This window comes from Armigeres subalbatus, chromosome 2 (genome assembly GCF_024139115.2).
Source record: "Armigeres subalbatus isolate Guangzhou_Male chromosome 2, GZ_Asu_2, whole genome shotgun sequence".
NCBI classification, from domain to species: domain Eukaryota; kingdom Metazoa; phylum Arthropoda; class Insecta; order Diptera; family Culicidae; genus Armigeres; species Armigeres subalbatus.
The window spans coordinates 41,444,009-41,468,325 of NC_085140.1; the positions used below are offsets into that span (position 1 = coordinate 41,444,009).

General features: G+C 39.5%; 1 protein-coding gene across 2 annotated transcripts in view; it reads left to right on the forward strand.

The window, feature by feature from the left end:
• Window positions 1–788: 788 nt before the first annotated feature.
• Window positions 789–24,317, forward strand: part of LOC134218487 (glutamate receptor 1) — a 552,551-nt gene continuing 529,022 nt past the window's right edge. For both annotated transcript variants that reach the window (XM_062697549.1, XM_062697550.1), the window contains exon 1: window positions 789–2,550. In XM_062697549.1, the coding sequence (XP_062553533.1) occupies window positions 2,355–2,550 (196 nt within the window). In that variant the 5' untranslated portion in view covers window positions 789–2,354. The remainder of the gene's footprint in view (window positions 2,551–24,317) is intronic.

The following is a 24,317-nucleotide window of genomic DNA, read 5'->3' on the forward strand; positions in this document are numbered from 1 at the left end:
GATTCAAATATTCAGTGTGAGAATTAAAATTAAAAGATTTACCAATCGGAATTTAAAAGCCACAAAACATTCTTGGAAACATGTTTGTGGCGAGATAATTCAGTGCATCCCGAAATGTTCACCAATCTTATCGACTTGATCTCCTCCCAATTCGATGACTTACGACGGTGCAAATTGCCAAAGCAGAGGTTACTGCTGCTGCTAGCTGTTGAGTATGATAAACTCCACTTTAAGCTACAGGTGCTCCAAACCTTCGGTCGGTGCAACTGACAGCATCATCATTTGTGAACCAACTGGAGAGTGCTCGAGCGCGCAAAGGAGTGACTGTGACTGCTCCTATCGAGAGAACCACCAGCGAGCCAGCCAAGAGACGACAATGATGTGGGGCTCATAATTTGCAGACATCAAAACTAAATGGGACATCATTCATTTCCGGTTAGCAGGGTGGTGTTGACTCCGCGTTTGCGGCGAGAGGGGATTGCATGTTTTGGTGCAGATAAGCGAGAATGGATGAGGTTTTTCATGAGCGAATGCACTGAGCACGATGCGATGGGGGGACAATGCGGGAGAAACTCTACACAGCGCGCACAGCATCCTCGCTCGCAGCAAGGATGCCCTCTCGCGCGAGACGGGCGTTGTAGGTGATGAGAATGAGATTGGGACCAGCCAAAGGGCCACCGTCGTCTGAAGGGCAGAAGTGCTCGGAGTTGTTGTAAAACAGGGTGGTTTTCTCGCGAAGGGTTGACATGGATGCTGGCCTGGCCGTAGTCTCTGGGCTGGTTGGGATGCAGATTTTAGTACTGAACTAGACGTCATCGGTGACGGCCGCGTGACTTGATTGGGCTGGCAAGGTGAATCGAGTGATTGTTGGGGATTGATAGGAACAGAGATTTTCCCCCTAGTCAGTGTAGTTTTTGGTGCCACGGTACGCCCTTGGGCCATGCGTTGCGCTTCCGTGTGTGTATGCGAGGGTACAAGAAACATTTTGGTGGGTCAGCAGGACGAATAGTGAAGCTGCAGAGTTTGGCCGCCGATGGCAGCGATGACAACATTGTCGGTGGCAGAACTAATGAAGAGATTGGGGTTGTTTTCGTTCAGGATGCAGCAAAGTTGAACCCCACCCCGGATCCCCGGAGCCAGCCAAGGAATACTGATGGGAAATTAAACTTTGAAAAGCCGATTCCGGGGAAAGTTGACTTGCGGTCGTGGAAATCAGTGCGGTTCGGTGAAATGTCTCGCTGCAAAGCGAGACTGATGAAGTGACGTGCGCTGGGAAGCAGAAACGGGACGGGAGGGTATCGAATTAAAATTTAAAATCCAATTCAATCGAGTCGAAGAGTTGACGCAGAGTTTGATTTATTGTCAGGCTTCTCCGCGGTGACAGTTCGAGTGAAAGGTTTTCGGGTACGATATCGAAGACGTCCTTTGGGTGGGGCGGGGCGGCCACAGCTGATGTGCTGACGAAAGGAACGTGTATGAAGTGCTCTCGATGTGAAGAGAAGTGTTTACGGTTTTCTCGTTCCTGGCAAAGGTCCCATTCGTACGTAGATATAGAGTTCGCTCCGGATTTGGTGCAAGTCAATTCGATTTAGAGGAGCTGCTTGCCTTTCTGCCACCGCTGTCGAAGCGAACGGATAGAGATAAGGAATAGTTCGACAGCTACGTGGGTGGATGTGCATGCGATAGTGTACACGAATTGCGATTCCGAGTGTTATCGATATTCAAATCAAATGCCATCTCCGAAGCTATTTGTTACGGAGATAGAGCAATTTATTGCGCTGATAGAAGAATAAAAATTGAGTACTTTCATTGTGTCAGCTATTGGATGTTGCACCCAGTCTATGCTAACATATTTTCAAGTGGTGGAAGAACTCAAGCGATGTAGCTGTCGGGTTCCGCGCCGCGCTCATAACCAGTTGATAACCGAACATAAATCAAGAAGATGAAATATGCTCATAAATAAAGACTCGTAAAGGGAATTCCTAACTTCTTAGCGTTCGTCTTATCGGAAATATCTACATGTGCTTTCTTCGTCCTAGTGAAAATCTCGTGTGTTAGTGCTCTCTAGTGAATAAGTGAATGTCAATTGTGCGCTGTTTCCATCGTTTTCCCCATCCATTAAAAAAGAAGATTAATCCCGGTGATTTTCCGTGAAATTAAATCCAAATACCACCATCACACAGTGTAAGCCACCGGAAGAAAAATTACCACGTTTTGTGTAGAGCGGAGGGAGAGGAAAAAATTAACAAGTGCTTTCCATCTTTAGACGACACCCGTCAAGGAAAAACCTACGTGAAATTTTCGCGCGCATTTAGAACGATTTCGCCGCCACCGCTGAGCACCCACAAAGTGTGATGAAGATGATGGAATTAATCACGGCGACAAAGCAGACGCGTCAGCTGTCACCGTGTAGATGCCGCTCTGCTTACCGCCTTTGGCGGAGCAGGTTGTCGTCGGGGGCCGTGCTCATGCTGCTGATTATAACGAGTGCTGCCTGGACAACGACGGCGAATGCTCAAACATCGACGCAGACGGAGAAAATTCCACTGGGTAAGTCTCGCCGTAATATGTTGATTGTTCCGCTGAAGTCGTATTCTACAAAGTAGGTATTGAACCGGGATGCCAGATTGGATAATGAAACATGAATCAATTAAATTATTGTGAAATTTGAAGATAATATAAAAATAACAGCCAAGGCAAAAATAACAGAAACAGTCTGGCAGTATTTTTGGTCGACTATATTTTCCAGCATTGCAGCATATCATAAAAATGACTCAAATGAAAACGGTCGGCAGGCTTCAAACTTGGGGATAATTCATAACTCACCGGCTTCCAGGTTATTCAGTAATGAATAACATAATCAACGAAGAGTTTTGAATTCACGGAAGGAAGAAATGGGGACAGCCGTACCGATCACATTCAGGTATATAAATATGGTATATGAAAAGCTGACATTGCTAAGAAGATTAGTGTCGGATCCAACTTCCAGGGAGAGGACACAGGTATTTATCCTACACGTCCTGGCTCTTATGCCTAGACTAAAGTGCCATTACTCGCACACTGGAACAAAATGAAAAAAAAATTAACGAATTGAATGCAGAACTGAGAATCCGCGGTGAAGCCTTAGTTTGTTTTTCCTGTTTTCGACAAAACAATCTCATCTGGTGATTTCTGCTGCTCTCATTGTCGTCGGCCTCCACATTCATGCTTCTCACCGAAATGTGCTTTAAGTCATTGTGATGTAAAGTTGTTTAACCTCTTTCAGACACGTTTTTCTAACCTCTTCAGACACACTCATTATGTTAAGGTCGCCACTAAATACACTGAAGAAAATAAAAATAGCACCACCATGCTTTTTTACTAATATTCTCTTAAATTATGAACAGATTATGGTAGTTTCAGTGCAGAATGTAAGCACATTATGTTTCACAACTTTTCAGTGCATTACATTTATATTAATGCGGACCATTCACATTTAAGCCAAAATACTAACGAAAAAAGGTGCGAAACAAAAATAGCACCACTTCGGAAAAAAGGGTATAAAATTATAATTTTGACCGATTTTTATTTCGATCTTCAGTCAGTTGCTAATAACTAACATGGAAAGTAAAGTTGAACGCAAAAACTGATGAAATAGAGCTTTGTTTTCGGTAATTTTGCAGAAATGGGTCGAATCTAGCATATTATTTTGAAATAGATTGTAAAAATTCAATCCTACTATGTTTTTGCCTTTCTCGTATACTAAGTATACGGTAAAGGCTATATGATCGCTCCAAAAACAAACTTTTTATAGAAGGCCCGGAGACCCATAGTGTTATATACCAACCGACTCAGCTCGACGAATTGAGGTGATGTCTGTGTGTATGTGTGTGTGTGTGTGTGTGTGTGTGTGTGTGTGTGTATGTGTGTGTGTCTGTGCGCACCCCACCCAAAAAAAATGTCACTCATTTTTCAGGTACTTATCCTTAACCGATTTACTCGCAACAAGTTGCATTCGACGCAGGATACTCTACCATTGTTTCCTATTGAAAATTGGTCAGATCGGACTATGGGCTCGGAAGTTATGGCCAAAATACCACTTTTTTTTATAAAAAAAGAAGTAAAAAAATGTCACTCATTTTTCAGGCACTTATCCTTAACCGATTTACTCGCAACATTTTGCACTCGACGCAGGATACTCTACCATTGTTTCCTATGGAAAATTGGTCAGATCGAACTATGATCTCGGAAGTTATGGCCGAAATACCACTTTTTTATAGAAAAAATAAGTAAAAAAATGTCACTCGTTTTTCAGGTACTTATCCTTAACCGATTTACTCGCAACAAGTTGCATTCGACGCAGAATAGTCTACCATTGTTTCCTATTGAAAATTGGTCTGATTGGACTATGGGCTCGGAAGTTATGGCCAAAATACCACTTTTTTTTATTAAAAAAATGAGTAAAAAAATGTCACTCATTTTTCAGGCACTTATCCTTAACCGATTTACTCGCAACATGTTTCACTCGACGCAGAATACTCTCCCATCGTTTCCTATTGAAAATTGGCCAGATCGGACCATGGGCTCAAAAATAATGGCCAAAATACTATTTTTATAATGCACGAGAAAGGCATCATCACCGCTAGGTGGATTAATCAGGGTTTTCTTCTTTATTAAAGAGGCTTTCAGCCCTTGGCTGGTTCACCTCTATAATCCTGCAATGATGCATGTCTCTTTTTCAGTGGAATCGATCCTGAAGGCTTACGATTACACACCGTAGTCGAAAGATTTTGGGAAAAATTCAATAATGGCCATCCCAAAGACAAAGAAGGGAGAAGAAGCCAACCAAAGGCAAAATATGAGCGCAGAAATTTCAAGGAAACAGTTAACTAAAAGAGTAAATCATAACAAAAACGTGCAGAATTGCAAAATGAATGAATGCCACCAAGATATGTGATTTAAATTCTGCCTAGCAACGAAAACTTGAAGTGGCGCAGAAGGCGCGGCAAGCTCTATTCTATAAGGTGACAAAAACATCATAGGGCACTGCACGGATTGCTTTGTCTCTTTTTCGCTGCAAAGAAATTTAAAAACAACAAGACCAGTAAACGTCAAATTTCATGAAGAACGAACGAGAAAGAGATTCATCCGTGCAGTGCCCTATAGCTTCAATTTTGATGACATGTACATTACCTGCACAAGTAAGTGGAGGTATGTAGTTCCTTCGGCCGAACAGTTTAGTCTGGATGGTCTTGGTGGTTGACAATACTATTTGTGCGATTTGCATCTATAGAACTTGGGTGTCATTGTGCATCTCCTTTCTACAGCTCTTTCGTATGACAGTTTGCATGGTTTTCTCGTTTCGAGTCGAGCTGCGCAATGACAACCCTGTTTGTCAAAACTAGTCGAAACCTTGGTGATGAAGTAATAATGATTATGAAGGTTTTTCAATTTCGAGTAAATCTTTTATCGGTTTAAGTATCGACGATGATTAAGTCGGATGATCACTTCGAAATGCTGGAGATAAGCGTAATCAAGCACGGCGAGTCATTCATGGGCTCATAACTAACTTTCCAGCTTGATATTGCAGCGACTCACAACTCTGAGTTGACTAAAACAAGATTTTTAGGGAAAAATAGGGAGTTTTGAGAGATTAGCTTGTTCTCCAGGACCCAGAGTCTCGTTTCGACCGTCTTCCAGTGCGGTTGGTTTTTGTGCTCTACTTTTGTGCGGTGATTCGCCTAAAAGTAGAACAATAGAACCAGTGTAGTGACCGCGGTCGAAACAAATGTGTAGTGTATAAAAAAGTGCTGCAGATCCGGAAGACGTGCGCATGTTTGTGCTTGCAAGGGCTGATCGATTGTTATCAAGGGCAATGCCCTTGCTAATATTGGGATCAAGCCTATGTAAATGCTCAAAAATGTTCAGCGTCAGATTTATTGAGGAGAGGTAAGGTTTTGATAATCCATAAATTTAACACGCACGCACTCACACAAACGCACACACACATTCACATTATACACACATACATATACACAAATGCATACATATACTGATGGACATGAGTGTTCGTCATGTTTTCATAGTAGCTCTATTAAAACATGACGAATACTTTTGTCTATCAGTGTAGACATATAAACACACATACACACTCATACACATACAGATATACACATACACGCTCATATACATCATACAAAAACACGTACACGATTTTTATCATATATTAGGTATCTATATTATTGGAAGCGTTTGGTACGGGAGGTCCACGCTTTCTTCCTTTCCCCTCGATTCCAAGCTATTGAGTGATTTTAGGTATTCCTGAAGTCGCTCAATATCTAGGAGTCATCTCTGCGGTACATACTGCGTAGTTGGCCTGGCCATATGAAAAGAAAAATGACGGAATTCAGAACCCGTCATTTTCCAGGATGCTTTCAAGTATTGGCTACGCATGTATGAGATTAGATTAGATTAGATTAGATTAGCTTATTCTCCAGGACCCAATTCTTTGGAAAATCTTTGTGTTGTAAATGATCGTTACTTTTATACAAAAGGTAAACGATTCATCAACATAAATATGAAAAAAAAATCTTAATGCTCGGAGCATTTCGAGCTGAACACACTTGTAAAAATGATTCTGTTCATCAAACACATTTTTTTATAAGTTATTCTATAGAATGACTCCTACTGGCATCACAAAGTACTTTATCATAGTTTTCAAGAATTTAAATTTACTTTCACTAACTAATATTACCATCATCTATTCATAATTTAAGAAAATATTAGTAAATCCCTGATTGATCCACCTAGCGGTGTTTGTGCATTTCTCGTACATTAGATATACTAAAAAATGAGTGACAATTTCTTAGCGTGTTTTTTTTGTATATAAATCGTATTTTGGATATTACTTTTGATCCCATAGTCCGATGTAACCAATTTTCAATAGGAAACAATGGGAAAGGATTACCCGTCGAATGCAACTTATCGCAAACAAATCGGATCAAGATAAGTGACTAAAAGATGAGTAAGTTTTATTTTGCGCACATACATACACTCAGACAGACATCATCTCAATTAGCCGAGCTGAGTCGATTGCTATATAACATATAACACTATGGATCTCCGGACCTTCTATCACAAAATCGCCTTGGAAGTGAATATATAGCCTTTTCGTTACACCTTGGTGTACGAGAAAAGCAAAAACTGGTGCTATTTTTATTTCGCTAAGGGCCGATTTCTTCACCTCCGCTTAGTGCTTAAACCAAGTTTAAGCGTATGGGTAATAGGGTGGCTCAAATTAGTATGGGAAAAACTTTTTTCAATTTTTTTAATAGGCCGCCCTCTTATTCGGTTCTATTTGATGCCCTGATGCTCTGGACAGATTTTCAGCCAAATCGGTCAACGTTTGGGCGGTGCTAAACTCGTTGAAAGTTTATATGCAAAAATGTATGCAGAAACATCCAAAAACAGTAAATTGCAGTTGGACGGCAATACTTACGATGAAGAACTATGATACTCATTCAGATCTTGGAGAATTTAATACAGAATGTTATGCAGAAAACCGCGAGAAGATTAGAGTTTGCCCGGCTAAGTTATTAGAATTTCTCTGAAGTGGGGTTTGAGCAAATTTCGTTTCTTTTACCTTTGAAAAGAAATAAATTCACCCCTACAACACTCCAGTAAAATGCTAATATCTTTGCGTAATAAACTCTAATCTTCTCGCGGTTTTCAGCATAACATTCTGTATTTAATTCTACAAGAACTGAATGAGTATCATGGTTCTTGATCGTAAATTGTGCCGTCCAACTGCAAATCACTGTTTTTGTATGTTTCTGCATACATTTTTCCATATAAACTTCCAACGAGTTTAGCACCGCCCAAACATTGACCGATTTGGCTGAAATTTTGTCCAGAGCATCAGGGCATCAAATAGAACTGAATAAGAGGGCGGCCCATCAAAAAAATTGAAAAAGTGTTTTTTGAGCCACCCTAATGGGTAAGCACCGCTTAAGAGTTAAGCGGAGGTGAAGAAATTGGCCCTAAGTGCATCAAAAAAATTGAGTGATTATTCAGTTGACTCAGGCGTGTATACTTGACGGAGCTGCAGTTCAGGATAATTATACACCCGATTTATTTCTACGTGGGGAATGCATCTTGTATAAAAAAAGTTTTCAGTTCAAAACTCGAAAATCCACTTGTCATAAGTCGAGTTAATACAATCCCATTGAATTCCACCACTTAATTGTATCTTGACAGATACGTATTTCGACCTCAACAGTAAGGCCGTCTTCAGTGTCTCGTACTTGACTCGACTTCAAGTCAAGTCGAGTCAAGTACGAGACACTGAAGACGGCCTTACTGTTGAGGTCGAAATACGTATCTGTCAAGATACAATTAAGTGGTGGAATTCAATGGGATTGTATTAACTCGTCTTATGACAAGTGAAGACATTCCACTAAAAAGCTCAAAATAATTTTCTTCTCGAAAATCCGTGTGAACAAAAGTTTATGATTTCTCGCTAAATCATGTAAACTGGAGCAACTTTGTAAACATTTTGTATGGGATTTTTTAACACGGCCGTGTTAATGTCGGATAAACTAAGTGAAGTATAAATAGCCATCATATAGATAACACCACGATCTTCCGGAACTCCACGTACTTGTTATTGTTTAACTCGAGTTACAAGAGTATCCAATAGTCGCTCTCTGGCGGTGTCATTTTCCGTGCAATACCAAACTATGTGATCGATGTCATCATAACCGGCTCCGTATCTACAAAGATTGCTTTTAACAAGGTCTATTCTACAGAGATGTGCCTCTAGTGAATAGGGATTGGACCCTCGACATCACGCGAATAAAGCCTTGACTTAAGTCCTCGCCTCTGTACAATGCTCGCTCAGAAACTTCAGAAACTAAGGAAAAAAGGCACCGTTCAAGTTCGTTGTGGGTCTAATTATTTTGCCAACTTTAAAAGGTATTCTGTCGGATTAATGGAAAAAAATCGTTGTTCGAAATGTGGTTCATCCATCGCCCCCACAGACCGTCTTCTTGCATACCGCCAAAGATGGCCCCTGTCGCGCTTGGCTCCACCCACTAGCATGTACAGTCGTGAATCGCTAGTTGGTATTTTAATACTTGGATCACTCTTAAAGTTGGGCCTCCGCTGGGGAATGGGCGTCACTGGACATCATTTGTGATGTTCAAGTCGGCTAACTCTCGCGTCAGACATTGCTTAGTTTTTTTTGTGCCTACAGTACAAACCATACAAAAGACCAAAAGTGCTCAGCACTTTGTGCGTTTTTTTCTTTAATTTGCTTCTCACACAATAAAAATGAGTTTTGGTCATACAAATTAGAATTTGATCGAAAGCTTTCAAATATATGAATCAGTTAAGGGTAATGAAATGGTTAATGGTGTTAAATTCACTCCGTACGAAACGGTATACCGCACCGGGGCAAGTTGAAGGGTTTTTTCAAAGTTGAACTTTGAAGTGCTGTAAAAAAAATCACCATTTGCTAAATATTGAATCCGTTTGCGGTGTTTGCTAGTTCGGGCCAAAGATTATGCATAAAAATTAAACAACCTTACCAAACATTTTATAAATATTTAGTATACTGGAATTCTTTTTTTATATCCATTGTTTCAACTTGGCCCACATACATACCATATACCACATGTGCCATAACAGACATAACCTAATATTGCCTTTTTATTAAGATGCACGAGGTTGTAGAGGTGACTACACTGCCAGGATTCGCATAAAAGTCCCATGTAAATTTTTGACGGCATTGATTTTCTTTCAGAAATAAGTTCAAAATTGTCTCCTGTTTAAGAAAAACTGATAAAATAGTAAGCTTTGTTCTAGAAATTTGAAAATCAAATTCCACTTAAGTGTTGTCTCATCTTGATATTCACTCGCATTCCAGATTTTGATACTCTCGGTCGGAGAAAACTGACATGGGACTCTTAGGCGAATAATGGCAGTATACAACAAAGTCGTAATTTTCAGGGACCAAATTCTAGAGAACGGACTACGCTAAAAATGTATCAGATTTATTACGTCCTACTGGTGACCACTCGGGTTATTTTTCAGGATGGTTAATTAATAAGTTCACTTGAATTATGCGCTTGGTTAATTCGGTTGGGGCTTCTCCATAAATTCACATTAATTAATCAGCGTAACTCCTAACCATAAGCTCCTTGATTGGAGAAAGAGGGAACGGGGATATGAAAGGTGGAGTTACCGAAATGTTTACATGTTCTATGTTTTATTTTTGAAGTGCCAGTGCTCACTACGAGGAAAAGTAGATTGACAATCTCAAAACTAGACCATGCAGTTTAATCGTGACTCCTTTTGACTATATTCTTTAGTAAAAATTATAGAAAGGTTGCATTCATGAAGGGATAAGCGGAAATTTATAAAAAAAATTTAGAATTTTGGGCCTTTTTATAAATTTATGGTCTCCGAATATATTTACGGACCATGTTGAATTCTGGAAAGAAATATTACTTTTAATTGCGAGGGTGACGTTTTAAACCGTTGTTTCAACTTGCCCCGCACCACGCATTTCTATTTACCCCTATGGGTTAAAAATACGGAGCAATTTCAAACGACCATATTCCAAAAATTATTACGGGTTTTCCATAGGTTTTACATACTCATTATACTTATTCAACATTGTATGATTACCTACCATACAAATTTGATTAAAAAACTCTTCCAAACATCATTTTGAGACCTGTTTCATTGACACGTCAAATAGTTGGTTTGGATTTTGCAAAGGGCGAAAAATAAAAAAAATGACAGGAATTACTTTTAGTAGCTGCAATCTTTCGGAAATTGATTTCAGAAGGTGCGTTTAGGGAAGTAGTTTGTTGACAAAAATTATCAGCACATTCGGTCATTTCAGTTCTAAATTACAGCTTCCGTTTCAACTTACCCCGCATTTCAACTTGCCCCGGTGTACCTGACCCCCGGAAAATCCGGAAAACACCGGTGCCCGTGAACAGATCCGAGATTTAGAATAAGGACATAAAACTAGAAATGTTTTTGCGTCCGATTTAAATTCGTATGTCACTCACGAAAGTGGAAATAATTTCCAACCCAAAAATTTCCTAGACCGAGTCGACCCAGCTATCCTTAGGATGGTCTTACTTTGTAATCGCGCATCTTTTCGTTGCCGTACGGTAAGATGCAGAAGGTAATTTAACTAACGTATTCGCCAATATAAAGTTCATTACATTTCCAGTTTTTTCAAAAAATGTGGCATACGCCTTCGCGCACTCAGGTAAGAGAAAAACCATCACTTTCATGAATGTCCAAAGTCTACAAGATAAAAACCTAATTGATGAACCTCGTATTAAAAAAATATGGAAGCCTGGGGTTAAGAATTAGTAACAAAAACAATTTTGCCCGGCGCTAGGACGATTTTTCGTAAAATGAATCATTTCGGATCATAAATGAAAAACCCAGATTAATCCATCTAGCGTTGGTGGTGCCTTTCTCGCATTTAGTTAAGACACCAACCTTATATGAGGTTTATATGGTCCGATGTACCATTTTCGTCATAACTTTTAAACGCAATGGCCGATCGTTATAAAATTCAATAATGATCAACAAGGCTTTGTCCCCTGTCGAATGAAACTTGTTGCGAGAAAATCGGTTAAGGATTTCTATACGAAAAGTTGTCTAATGTTTTTTTTATAGCTTTTGTGCACACACATACGCACACACATACACATACACATACACACGGACAGACAGACATGTACTCAGCTCGTCGAGCTGAGTCGATTGGTATATAATACTATGGGTCTCATAGGCTTCTATAAAAAGTTCGTTTTCGGAGTGAAATGATAGCCTTTCGGTACAACTTAGTTGTACGAGAAAGGCAAAAAAGCTGTGAACCTTTGGACGAATGTTATCCATCATTTTGACGGATCAAATGGCCGGCTGGGGCTATAGGTGGTAAAAGTGTTGTTTTTTACATCGGGGAACTTGTCGTTACACGGAGTTTGCAGTAGCCATCGAACAAGTAAATGCATTTGTAGTAGCCATCGAACAAGTAAATGCAATGCGTGTTTTAGTCGCCGGGAAATAAATAAAATATCTATCTGGTGTTCGGTGGCTCTTGCGCATGTATTGCACTTTGCTACGGTCGAAGTAGCTCCGGTCTCTAGTAGCAAAGAGAGTCGGACTAACAATATGACCGTAAGGACGTGGCCGGCGCCGTTACTGACTTTAAATGTTTGAGCTCCCGAAACGTGTACATTGAGAATGGGTAGCTAATCCAAAGCCCCATCTGATCATTATAAATCAGTAAATGCCTCGTGTTAAGCATCGGATGAAAAAATGAATTGATCACACAGCCAGGAGCATCCCAAGCCTTTTATTCTGTTATATTTAGCAGAGCCTTTCATCGAATCAATATCTATGAACAACGTTCTCAATGGATGGTAATCTATTTGTATTGATGAATACATGGTGGTTTAGTGAGGCGTATTCGAGGATGGAGAGATGCGGCCTCGAACCGTGTATTGTGGCGTCAAATTGTTGATTCAGTGTTATCTCTTTAGATGTACAGGGTGTTCAATAAGTTCGAATACAAATGGTTGATCATTGTATTTGTAAGCCCAATGTACATATTCTGTATTAGTATTGGTGTCAGCGTTAGCGGTATATATAGGCTAACGGATGTGTGTGGTGTTGACATTCTGCACTTGTTGTTCGTTTATTACACGCGTTGAAAAAGGATTGGGGCATCGTAAATAGCCGTTTTTGAAGGTTTAAATCATTGTGGCGTACTACAAAACTGAGGTTTTGGGGACGATTTATGCCCCCAGTGGCCCGGTGCTAAGACGGAGATGAGCCCTACGTGGTCCAATAGGACGATAACCCTTTATACACGGAAAATGCGATTTAAGCCTAATATGGGGACAATTTCATCGACTTTTTGGACAAAATTTTGCGACCTCCCAGCATCCCGGACTCTTAACTTTCCCTCTCAACTTTCTTGTTTGCTCCTTTATTATGTTAAAGCTGTACGGATACCAGGTCAGTAACTTGGACCAGTTCAAGACGTAATTTTCAAAATCTGGAACGAAGTTCCCATGGAAAACTTTTGAAGCTCGTGAAGAAGTATAAAATTGAGGTCATTCCAAAAGAAATGTTACAAACGTTCCTTATAAACAACACTTCCAATGAAATGGAACCGGGAAAAGAAATAATTTAATCTTAATTTTTAAACATTTTTTGAAAGTGTATTCGAACTTATTGCACACCCTGTAGACTAAATAAATGAAATGAATGGTGGTTTGGTGGTTTACCAATAGTCACTTAAGATGTAGTCAAAAAACGGTTTGCCAATCTTAGATACGTGCAACAACCATAATTGAGTTACTGCAACGAAACATATATCTTAGTTTTTCGTAAGAAAATCGTAAGTTTCTGATTTTTAATTAATTTGTAAAATAGCGTTAAGACTGTAAATTATGCGAATCACAAAAAAATGTTTGATGTTGAAAAGGATGTTTAAGAGATTATTTAGGAAATCCTTGCACTGGGAGAGATTTAACCGATTTTTTATACAACGGAAAGAAGAGATCTCGTGACATCTCTGTAGAGATCTTTTTTTACTTTCGTTGTGGAGTGGCGACTTCTGTTTTGTGTTTGTTTTTGTTTCCGAACCAACTCGAGTAGCTTGCACTTGCTCCGACTCAGGGTTTGTAATGCTCACTCAACATCTGGAGGATGCTCCCTCACGATAATTTTCGGAGAGAAATCGCTTTTCGGAAAAGAAAAACGCCTGGTGAGTGATAATCATTTTTCACTTACTTCGATTGCCGCCAAACGTTGCTTTGCTCTTTTTCTTTCATAATCGAGTTTTTCGTGACATCATCAATGCAAATGGTAGTAGCTTATGTGGAACAAATAACTTAATGCTTTCATATAGATAGCGTGGTGGGATGGTTAGAATAAGCGCATCCCTAGGGTTATTATTGTTACTACTAGTTTATTTGTGGACGCAGAAAGAAGCGCCCGAGGCAAGCGTTTTTTGCCTTTCTCGTACAACGAAGTTGTACCGAAAGGCTATCATTTCACTCCGAAAACGAACTTTTTATAGAAGCCTCCGAGACCCATAGTGTTATATACCAACCAACTCAGCTCGGCAAACTGAGCACATGTCTGTCTGTCCGTGTGTATGTATGTGTGTATGTGTGTGCACAAAAAGCTATAAAAAACATTAGACAACTTTTCGTATAGTAATCCTTGACCGATTTTCTCGCAACAAGTTTTATTCGACAGGGGACGAAGCCTTGTAGATCACTATTGAATTTGATAACGATTGGTCATTGCGTTTGAAAGTTATGAAGAAAATGGTACATCGGACCATATAAACCATATAAGACCATCTTCTTCTTCTTCTTCTTCTTATTGGCATTACATCCCCACATTGGGACAGAGCCGCCTCGCAGCTTAGTTTTCATTAAGCACTTCCACAGTTATTAACTGCGAGGTTTCTAAGCCAGGTTACCATTTTTGCATTCGTATATCATGAGGCTAGCACGATGATACTTTTATGCCCAGGGAAGTCGAGACAATTTCCAATCCGAAAATTGCCTTGACCGGCACCGGGAATCGAACCCAGCCACCCTCAGCATGGTCTTGCTTTGTAGCCGCGCGTCTTACCGCACGGCTAAGGAGGGCCCCATATATATAAGACCATATAAACCCTATATAAGGTTGGTGTCTTAACTAAATGCGAGAAAGGCACCACCAACGCTAGGTGGATTAATCTGTTTTTTTTTTTTTTCAATATAAATGGTTCATTAATTACAGCATTAAAAAAATCAAAATTTTCAACGTCTGTTGTCTGTGATTTTTTTCATCAAATGCTTTGTCTGATTGCTAAGGTTGTCACTGGTTTTGTTTTCTGTATCTGATAGTAAAAGAAAGAAGAAGTCAAATATTTTATTTTTTGTGAGAATTTCCCCGCGTGCTGCGTCTGGTTGGCTAGTCACCGGACAGACAAACAGGGCTATTATATATAGTATTCTGGGTTCGAATACCGACGCGGGCCATAAAATTTTGTAATTGTTCTGCGATAATTCTCGCGAAGTGAGTGAGAGGTGTAAAATAGATGAAACGAAAAAGGATTTTTATCTAATAGACAAGTATTTCGTTTATCTTCCAAGGCTAATTCTAGAGAAAAGATTGATGAGTGAAAGATGATCCTCAACATAAACAACGAAAAAAGATTCTCCCTTGGCCCGAAAAACGCTTGCTTTGGACTCATTGCAACGAAAAGTCGAAACCCTGTTCGGACTTCAACCCCTTCCTATTCCAAGCGTCTCGAAGTAGATTTGATTTGGCTGAATGGAACCAATACAACTAACTTGAGCTTGGTTGAAGTAGCTGAGTGGACGCCAAAAATGTGATCGAAAGCTGTTCCGATCTACTTCGAGCAGCTGCTTATATCCATGATTGATTGGGTCACCCGGGATTTCGTTCTTCTCAGTAATTTTACAGCTATTTTAGGGACTTCTTAACCTCATCTATCGTTGGAAGTTGTGGAACATGACCATCGCCGAAAACTGAGGAACGGTTTGAAACGCAATTTACATAACAGTACGTTACGTAAATCAGCCAAAGCTCAGCCAAAGCAAAGAGGATATGTTGGGCTGTTAAGCACACAAACTGACAAGCTCGTAGTGATATATCCCGCTTCCCAATGGGCTAGAAGAACCGGATGAATGCTGTCATCAGAGAAGAAGTAGGATCACAAAAATTTACAACGACAAAGAATAACCAACGGAAATCAAAATATTTTTAGAAATTTCGAGTTGATTCTTTTAAAAATGGTTTATTACGCCAGATTAGAAATTCAATGAACATCAATAACAACATCATTTCTGGGACCGATTCGAGAAAAAAAAATGTATTATCATTAACAATCAAACAAATATATGCATGATGTAAATAATCAAAAGTCTAATCTCGTGCTCCAAATAATTTTCCAATACACATGATTTTTTTAATTACATATTTATTAAAATTGTTAAATAATAATTACATAGATGTGTAAATATAAAATAAAAGTGGGTGGTAACCCAGTTGCAGCAAAAACATCACAAACACTTCGAGAGGAATACAGCGGAATCACGCACATTTCTATTCATTTTGAGAACTCAATATACTGAATATTTCGTTAAGCATCTAAACCATGTAACCATTAGTATCGTAATTAGTAAATACCTTAAATCCCTTTCCTTTCCCTTTGTATTATTGTATTCCCTAACCTCGACCAAACCGCGAGTTTTTCGGTTCCCCAAAACTAACATTATTTATAAGAATCAAGATTAAAATTGTACTAGAAACATGATTTTGGCTCCGTAGCGCTTTACGGCAAATGAGCCTTTCAAATAAACAAAAGATTAAAAAAAAAAAAATACTGAATATACGTAATCTCTTACGTCATACCACCAAGGGTTTGCTTTGCAATGAGAGGTCTCACTACCCATTTCTCACTACTCATTTTTCAACGTCTGAAGTGAGAAATAAGGAGTGAGAAGTGAGACGTCTCTCTTTTCATTCCTAATTTCTCACTTTTCAAATGACCTATTTGGCCAAATGACCCTTTCGGCCAAATTACCCATTCGGCCAAATGACTTTCGGCCTAATGTTCTGTTCGATCAAAAAACTTTCGGCCTAGTGGCATTCGGCCATATGGCTTTCGGCCGAATGGGTTTCGGCCAAACGACCCTTCCCCATCTAAATTTACTTCAAACAGCAATAACGGCAATAACATTAGAAATAACCATTTTTGAAATTGTCAAACCCGTTGACTTTTCCATTTTCACTGTATCTTCAAACTTTCCACAGCCACACACAATAAAGTGCTGGGATATGTAGAAAAGTGTCATCTCTACGAAATGACCTACGAAACTTAGCCAAAAAAATCATTTTTTCGCTCCATTATGACCTCTGCCATTTAAAGGGTCGGTTTCAGAACATTCTCCCGCACGATTTTTTTTCGATCTTTTTTTATCGTGAGATTTTAATTTGGTTGAGGTTCTGCCAAATCGCAGTTTCTTGCAGAAGTTTTCGCCTTTCAGATTCAATTGGTCAAAAATTCTTTCCAACATATAATTATGGATATCCATTAAGAATAGTTTTCCTTTTACTAACCAAATATCACAAGTTTTTCGAAAGGGGGATTGATGCGGTTTCGCAGAACCTCAAACATTTAGCATCAAACTCTATGCAACGTATTCATGAATACTGAACACCAAATAATTTAAAGAACAATCAAGTAGTGACTCATATGCAATAAACATTTCAAATAAATGCGAAAACTGTGGAAAAGTAAATCCTATGAAAACAGAATTGTACGTACAGTGAAATCCATCCAACTGACATCACTGATTCCAAAAAATTCTGGGTAGCTGGTGCGACAAATCTCCAGCAGCACAGTTCGGCTGGAGAAAAGGAATGCGACCGAAAAAATCATGCTTCGTAATAACTAATAATAACCTCGAGGTTGGCTGTCGACGTCAACGACAATGGCGCACCGTTGGCTTTGTGGGTGTAATAAAGGTAGAAATTTGCTTCTTTTTTTTTCTCTCTCCTTGGGCAATGTAATGGATAATGAGGATAAGTGAGCGAGGTAATGGGATACGGGCTGGTTGATGGTTGGCATGGCAATGAAAAACACAATCAGCATGCGAAACATGGCTCGCTCGGCGGGTGCAAACGAGCTTTCACAGGAACCCTTCATCAAGCAGAAATTTTCAATGAAAGGCGGGGCGATTCAGCAGTGAATGACTGTGGAGTTTTACAGTTATTTCAAGGGCAGGAAGGTATAATTGATCACTATGGTGACAGATTTATTGCCAAGAATCGTTTGATTGATGTTGTTTCATATTCGCTTTCAATGAAAAGATCACATCGCTTATGTTGGTTATGTTGACTTAGAACAAATTTGAAAAATGATGTTCAAAACAATTTTATTCCAACCGGAGCTAAAATAATTCAATTCAATTCAAATGTACCACAAGTGAATCGATTCTGACCATAAGCAAATTTTACTGTCAAACTTACTTCGACAATCAATAAACTGTTGTACTATGATCAAGATTAATTTCATTGTGCCACTAGTTTTATTTACCACTAGTTTTGATTAATTTAACTGTTTTGGCTTTCTCGTACAACAAAGTTGTATCGAAAGGCTATCATTTCACTCCATTTTTGTGTGTACACATTAACTAAGAAAAACATTAGCCAACTTTTCATATAGGTAGTAATATTTAATCGATTTTCTCGCCATAAGTTGCATTCGACAGAGGGCAAAGCCTAGTTGATCACTATTGAATTTGATAACGACTGACCATTGTGTTTCAAATTTATAAAGAAAATTGTGTATCGAACCATACAAGGTTGGTGCTTTGGCTGAATGCTAGAAAGGCAGTATCACTACTAGGTGCATAAAATTGGGTTTTATGATTAAACTTATTCCGTTTTGTTGACTTTCTTTTCGTAAACATGTCACCGATTACAAATAATCGCTCCCGAAAATCAACTGCTGTCAATTCCATCAAGCAATCAAGGAATTCTCCCACAACAATCTATTTTTCTCCGCTGCTCCCAGATTGCACCGTCAGCAGACAGATAAGACCGAATCCCAATTTAAAACTAATTTAAATTCGCAACCGACATCCCAACAAGACAGTTTACTGCCATGCTGATTCGTCTCCACTCGACTCTCCGCACCGCGAGCCGAACCATGGATTGAATTCTGTTGCCCAAATTGCAATGGATAAATTGTGTTCCTTTTGCCATCGAGTCCCATCGCATCGCCAACGACCGGGAACCAACATCAAAGCATTCTCCAACTGCTAAGCGGCGGGGTGCAGACGGCCAGCGACGCAGCGGGGCGAAGAAAAAGGTCAAACGCTGCGGGTCCCGAATCAGATATAGCCTGTGCTCAATCTTACACAACAACGAGCCTTTAGGGTAGATTAAAAACACCCCCATAGACTGTGGAATACGGTGTCGTTGTTGTCGTACCAATCTGCACTGTAACTGCGGTGGATGGGGATTGTTTTCGTACGCGACCCATGCCAATACGCTCCTGGATATCCGGACGGGGAAGAGATTGTCGGATGAGGGTTAAGGCCGTGGCGGCGTCATCCGAAGAATCTATTTCCACCCTGGGGGCTTGAACTGGGAATCTCAGCCGCCGTTCGTTACACCGTTCTCGTAAGGGTATGGATCTGCTTGAAAGTGCCAATTTTTCACCCTCCCGAATTCCGCTCCGTCTGGGAGTAACAAACAACAACAAGCAACGACACAACCGAGAGAGGACCTTTTCGCCTTTTCGCCAGCATAAAAAGCAATCCTTTTAAACAATTTTATCGCATCATGCGGAAGGCCAGAACGCAATCGTGGAAGGGTGGAGGGACTTCGAGGGGGAAAAGCTGAGATTAAGCTTACCGGGAAAGGTCACCGAAAAACGTTCGAGGATATCTCCGTGAAGTGAAGTTTGCTGTCCTACGGAAACTTGAGCCAGAGCTAAGGAAGGATGATGTTTTGAGACGGTGCGCCGTTCGTTAAAAATGTATGGCGAGGGAGGCGAACGACAATCTGGAGAATGGCGGCGGGTAAGCTCCAACCGATAATAACTCTCGATGTCGAATTCTGACAGAAATGCTATCAGATGTTTGACATGGTGAAATTACATTTTTTTTCGTTCGAGCAATGTGTTAAATTGTTATATCATTGAGATAGCAGAAAAGTATTCTACATGAGGCTTTTTAGGAAATTGCAGTAAATCAATCAATTGGTACACCTAGGTTTTATAACGGTCTTTTGTGTACTTATAACAAATGAATCTTTTTGGAATTCAAGCAACAATGTTTCTTTGACGACAAATAATGAATCTATAAATCAAGTCAATTTGTGAAATTGTTCGATAGATACGAATCCATTGTTTGTGACAAATTTCGGTAAAATAAGTTCTTTGACGTTAATAATACGCTTTGTAAAGTTCAAACCGGGTACACTCCTGATTGAAAGATCCTGTGGGTTTCTGGACTTAAGTAAAAAAGCATAGAAAAACTAAAGAAGTGCCGCGAGAAACCCGATTCCAAAACGCAATCGGAAGCTCTGCAGAAGAATCAGTCAACCTGTTGGCTGAATTTTTCAAAGGTGTATATAAGAATAATCAGCCATCGGTGACAAACGGCGTACTTGACAGAATAATGGAATATGATCTACATATGCCTTTCATTGAAGTGTCGGTGGAAGACGTGCTTTGGCGGTTTTCAGATTTAGAATCTACTTACGGTCCTGGTCCGGATGGCATTCCACCGTTATTCATCAAGCAATGCGCTGAAGCACTTGCTTTGCCTGCATCTATAATCATCAATCGCTCTTTCTCTACCGGAGAATTTCCAGAGTTATGGATGGTAGCTTCAATCACTCCAATCCATAAATCGGGCAGCTTATACGACGCAGGATTCGCAGGAAACTACCGTGGAATTTCGATTTTGAATTGTTTTTCTAAAGTGCTTGAGTGTTTTGCCCACGATGCTCTGTAGATCCGTAAGTCCAGTTATTTCCGAGCACCAGCATGGGTTTGGGAAATGCCGATCCACAACAACTAATCTGATGTATTTTGTGAGCAGTTTGAAGAATAAGATGGACAAAAATCAATAGGTCGACACTACTTACATTGATTTTGCAAAGGCATTTGATGAAGTACCGCACAATTTGTTGGTCGCCAAGCTGCGGAAATAGAATACGCGGTACAAGTTTGGGCACCGTATCACCGGAAGCAGGAGGACCGCATAGAACGAGTACAACGATCCTTTGTCCGGTATGCTTTAAGGTCACTCCTCACGGAATCCAAGTTTCAAAGCGCTCGCGTTTTCGGGGGCACACCATTCAATACGGAGGCGGCGGACAACTGTCATTTTTTGTTGATTCAGCTTTGCTGCGTCTACTTGTGAGACTACTTTCAAAAATAGGTTAAGGTTACTACTTTAAGTTACAGTCTGTGCAACAATTATATATTGAAGACAGTGGACAAATAAATAAATAACTTCTGAAATATTTTTTATGATAGTTCTTGAAAACGTCCTTAATACTTTTGGCATAACCTTTAGATGAATTTCTAATGAAGTTCCAGAAATAAACTAGTATAAGTAGGGGAGACTGAGGAGACTTGGTCCCCTTTTCTGATTTCCGATGTATCACAGCCAAAAATAAATAAACATACGGGATTTCCACACGGACTCTCTAAAAAATATAGTATTTAACTTTACTGATGTATGACAGATCTTAAATTATTGTTGTTATTGATACACATCGATTTTTTTTGGAGTGCTGTTAAAAATCGACGGGGGAAATTGGTCCCTCTCTAAGAACTTGCTTTGATAAAATTAGAAAGGTGCCCTCAGATTTTTTAAATATTTTTCCTTCAAAACATGCGGAATTTTCCAATTGCTGTGCGTATACGTGAACGATTTTTGTTATTGAATTTGACAGCACATGCAATTTTAAAATTTGGGAAGACTTGATCCCCTTTTTATGATATCTACGCAATAAATATTTTTTCCTGACAACCCTTCATCAAATCTAACAAATCTACAAAAAATTAGAAGCCTGAGAATAGATTTATATTTTTTTGCCAAATTTTTGTATGGGTGACTAATGGGGAATCAAATGTTCCCATATTGAGGCAATAACTTCAAATCCAAATATCCTAAAACTTTGATGGAATGTTAACATTTTCATCAGTACAGATCATTAAGCATATTTATGGCTTTGTGCTGTGAAAAAACGAAAGCATTCGGTCATTGTTATGAAAAGTTGTTCAAATTTTGCTTGGCCAATAAATAAGGTTGTCATTCCAAAAAATAACTCACCACATGAAAACTCACCACAAAAAATAACTCAAACATGTTATTTACTAGCATAAAGTTTTCCAGAACGTTTCGAAAATGGATCATGTTCTGTAATTTTTTCCTTCGCAATATTTCAAGGATTTGGCACAACATGTTTTCTCTTATTTAAAAATTTCCATCAATATGTACACTTAATCCATTCAATATGATTTTTATGGTCATTTACCAAGCATTTATTAATAACGACTCCAATAAATATTAAAAATGAATCTGAGCTCTCGATTTTATTAATGCAACCAGTTTTTTACTTGTTGGAGAAATATGGTCTGTGTCATTAGTGTTTACTGTTTACTGTTTACCGACTGTCGAGTTCAGTGTGCGGCCGTGCTGAAAAGTAGGGGCGCGATTCCTTCACCGGCGTGGTACCTTCACCCCAGAGCGTTGGTGTTGTCTATTAGTCTTGCTTGGTTAGTTCGTTATCGTGCCGCGCGTTTCAAAATAAAGAGTATTCGGTTCATGAACATTCAAAGAACAAAAATATAAATAAAATAGATATTACTATAGACTCTTTCGCCAGCCGGCTGGCAAGAGTTTTAATTATAAACACATAAACAACATATGCAATGGGTCGAGTTGTCAGCTTGAGGCAAACGTACATGACCTACCTAACCCTACCCAACCACATACTCCGTAGATCTTATGAGGGCGTCGCCAAGTCGGGGGCCTCTCGCTAAGTAAGTTCTGCATCAACATTTCCTACCCTATCCCTAGTTACGGTAAAGATGGTTTTGTTATTTTTATCTTAGCTTGGAATCAAAGATTACTCCTGATCTTGATTTCAGACAGCAATCTAAATAAAGATTTCATAAGAAACACGAGTATCACTACTAGTGTCCAATCTACGAAGTATACCTTAACAACGCTAACGCTAAATGTGGTCTGTGTCATTACTGTCCAGATCAAACCCCAAAATATACCGTACCTGAAAATCATCTGATTCTAAAGCCACATCCAAACTAATAGTGATTATAAATTTTTCGAAATATTTTTGTGGTTTTCGTAATTTTCAGGTCTTTGACATTATTTTTCATCCAGATCTAGTCGTTAATGCGAAAAGACAGACATTATTATGCGTCTGTATTGAGAATTAGGTATATGGATCTAATAGCTGTACGTTCGTTTCTAGGTAATTTACCAAAAAAAAAAACAGTATTGTCCGCAGAACCTTACGCTCAAACACTGCGATCAGCCTCCTTTAACGTCCATGTTTCATGGCCGTATAAAGCCACCGTAAGAATCAGAGTAGTATACAGCGCGAGTTTTGTTTTCGTTTGCAGACTACAGGACTTGGTTACGAAGTCCGTAATAAGCCCTATTTGCAGCTGCAATACGCCTTTTCACCTTGCGGGTAGCATCTTTATCACACGTCACTAATATTCCAAGATACACAAATTCTTCTACCACTTCAAATTTTTCACTATCCAGCACCATTTCACTACCACCATCACTAATAAACCCACGGTTCGGTCAATGACACCGGTTAAGCACTCAGCGTATCTTCTGAACGGAATACGAAAAGCTTTGAGTGCTTTATCAAAACGGTCTTACACAATCACCATGGCTTGGCTCCCTTCTCATTGCTCGATTCCGGGAAATTAAAAAGCGGACTCATTGGGTAAGGTGGGCGCTATGGAAGGTGATATTTACTATCGACAAATCACCTGCGATGGATTTTTCACAATAGCTCGTCCGGAAACCTTGAACAGCTGGCACCTTTTTTTCATTCTTTATTTAAAACAGCTGGCAACAGAAATGGACAAATGGGGAGCTGGGTAGATGGCTGTATTCAATTCGGTGTCGAAGCGTCCATGGTTCAAAAAATTTAATATGGGACGAGACTTCATTCGAACTATGTGTCGTCTAATGGCCGATCACTACACTTTGAATGCACATCTTTTCAGAGTGGGGCTCTCAGAAGGCAATCTTTGTGTTTGCGGCGCAGATTATCAGTACATTGACCATGTCATGTGGGCGTGAGAGGAGCATCTAAACCATGTAACGATTAGAATCGTAATTAGTCAAGTACCTTAAATCCCTTTCCTTTCCCTTTGTATTATTGTATGCCCTATCCTCGACAAAACCGCGGGATTTTCGGTTCCCCAAAACTAACATTATTTATAGGAATCAATATTAAAATTGTACTAGAAACATAATTTCGGCTCCGTAGCGCTTTACGGCAAATGAACCTCTTAAATGATCAAAAGATTAAAAAAAAATAAAGAACCCACGTTGGTTGCCAGCGACCATGTGCTTCGTTTGGCTGGTATTGATCGTGAGTCCAATCCTCGCTGTCTCCCTCTTAAAAGCCTCTTCCACGGCACGGCGATCAATCCCGATAATTCGATATCGTCCGCAAATCCCAGGAGCATATGG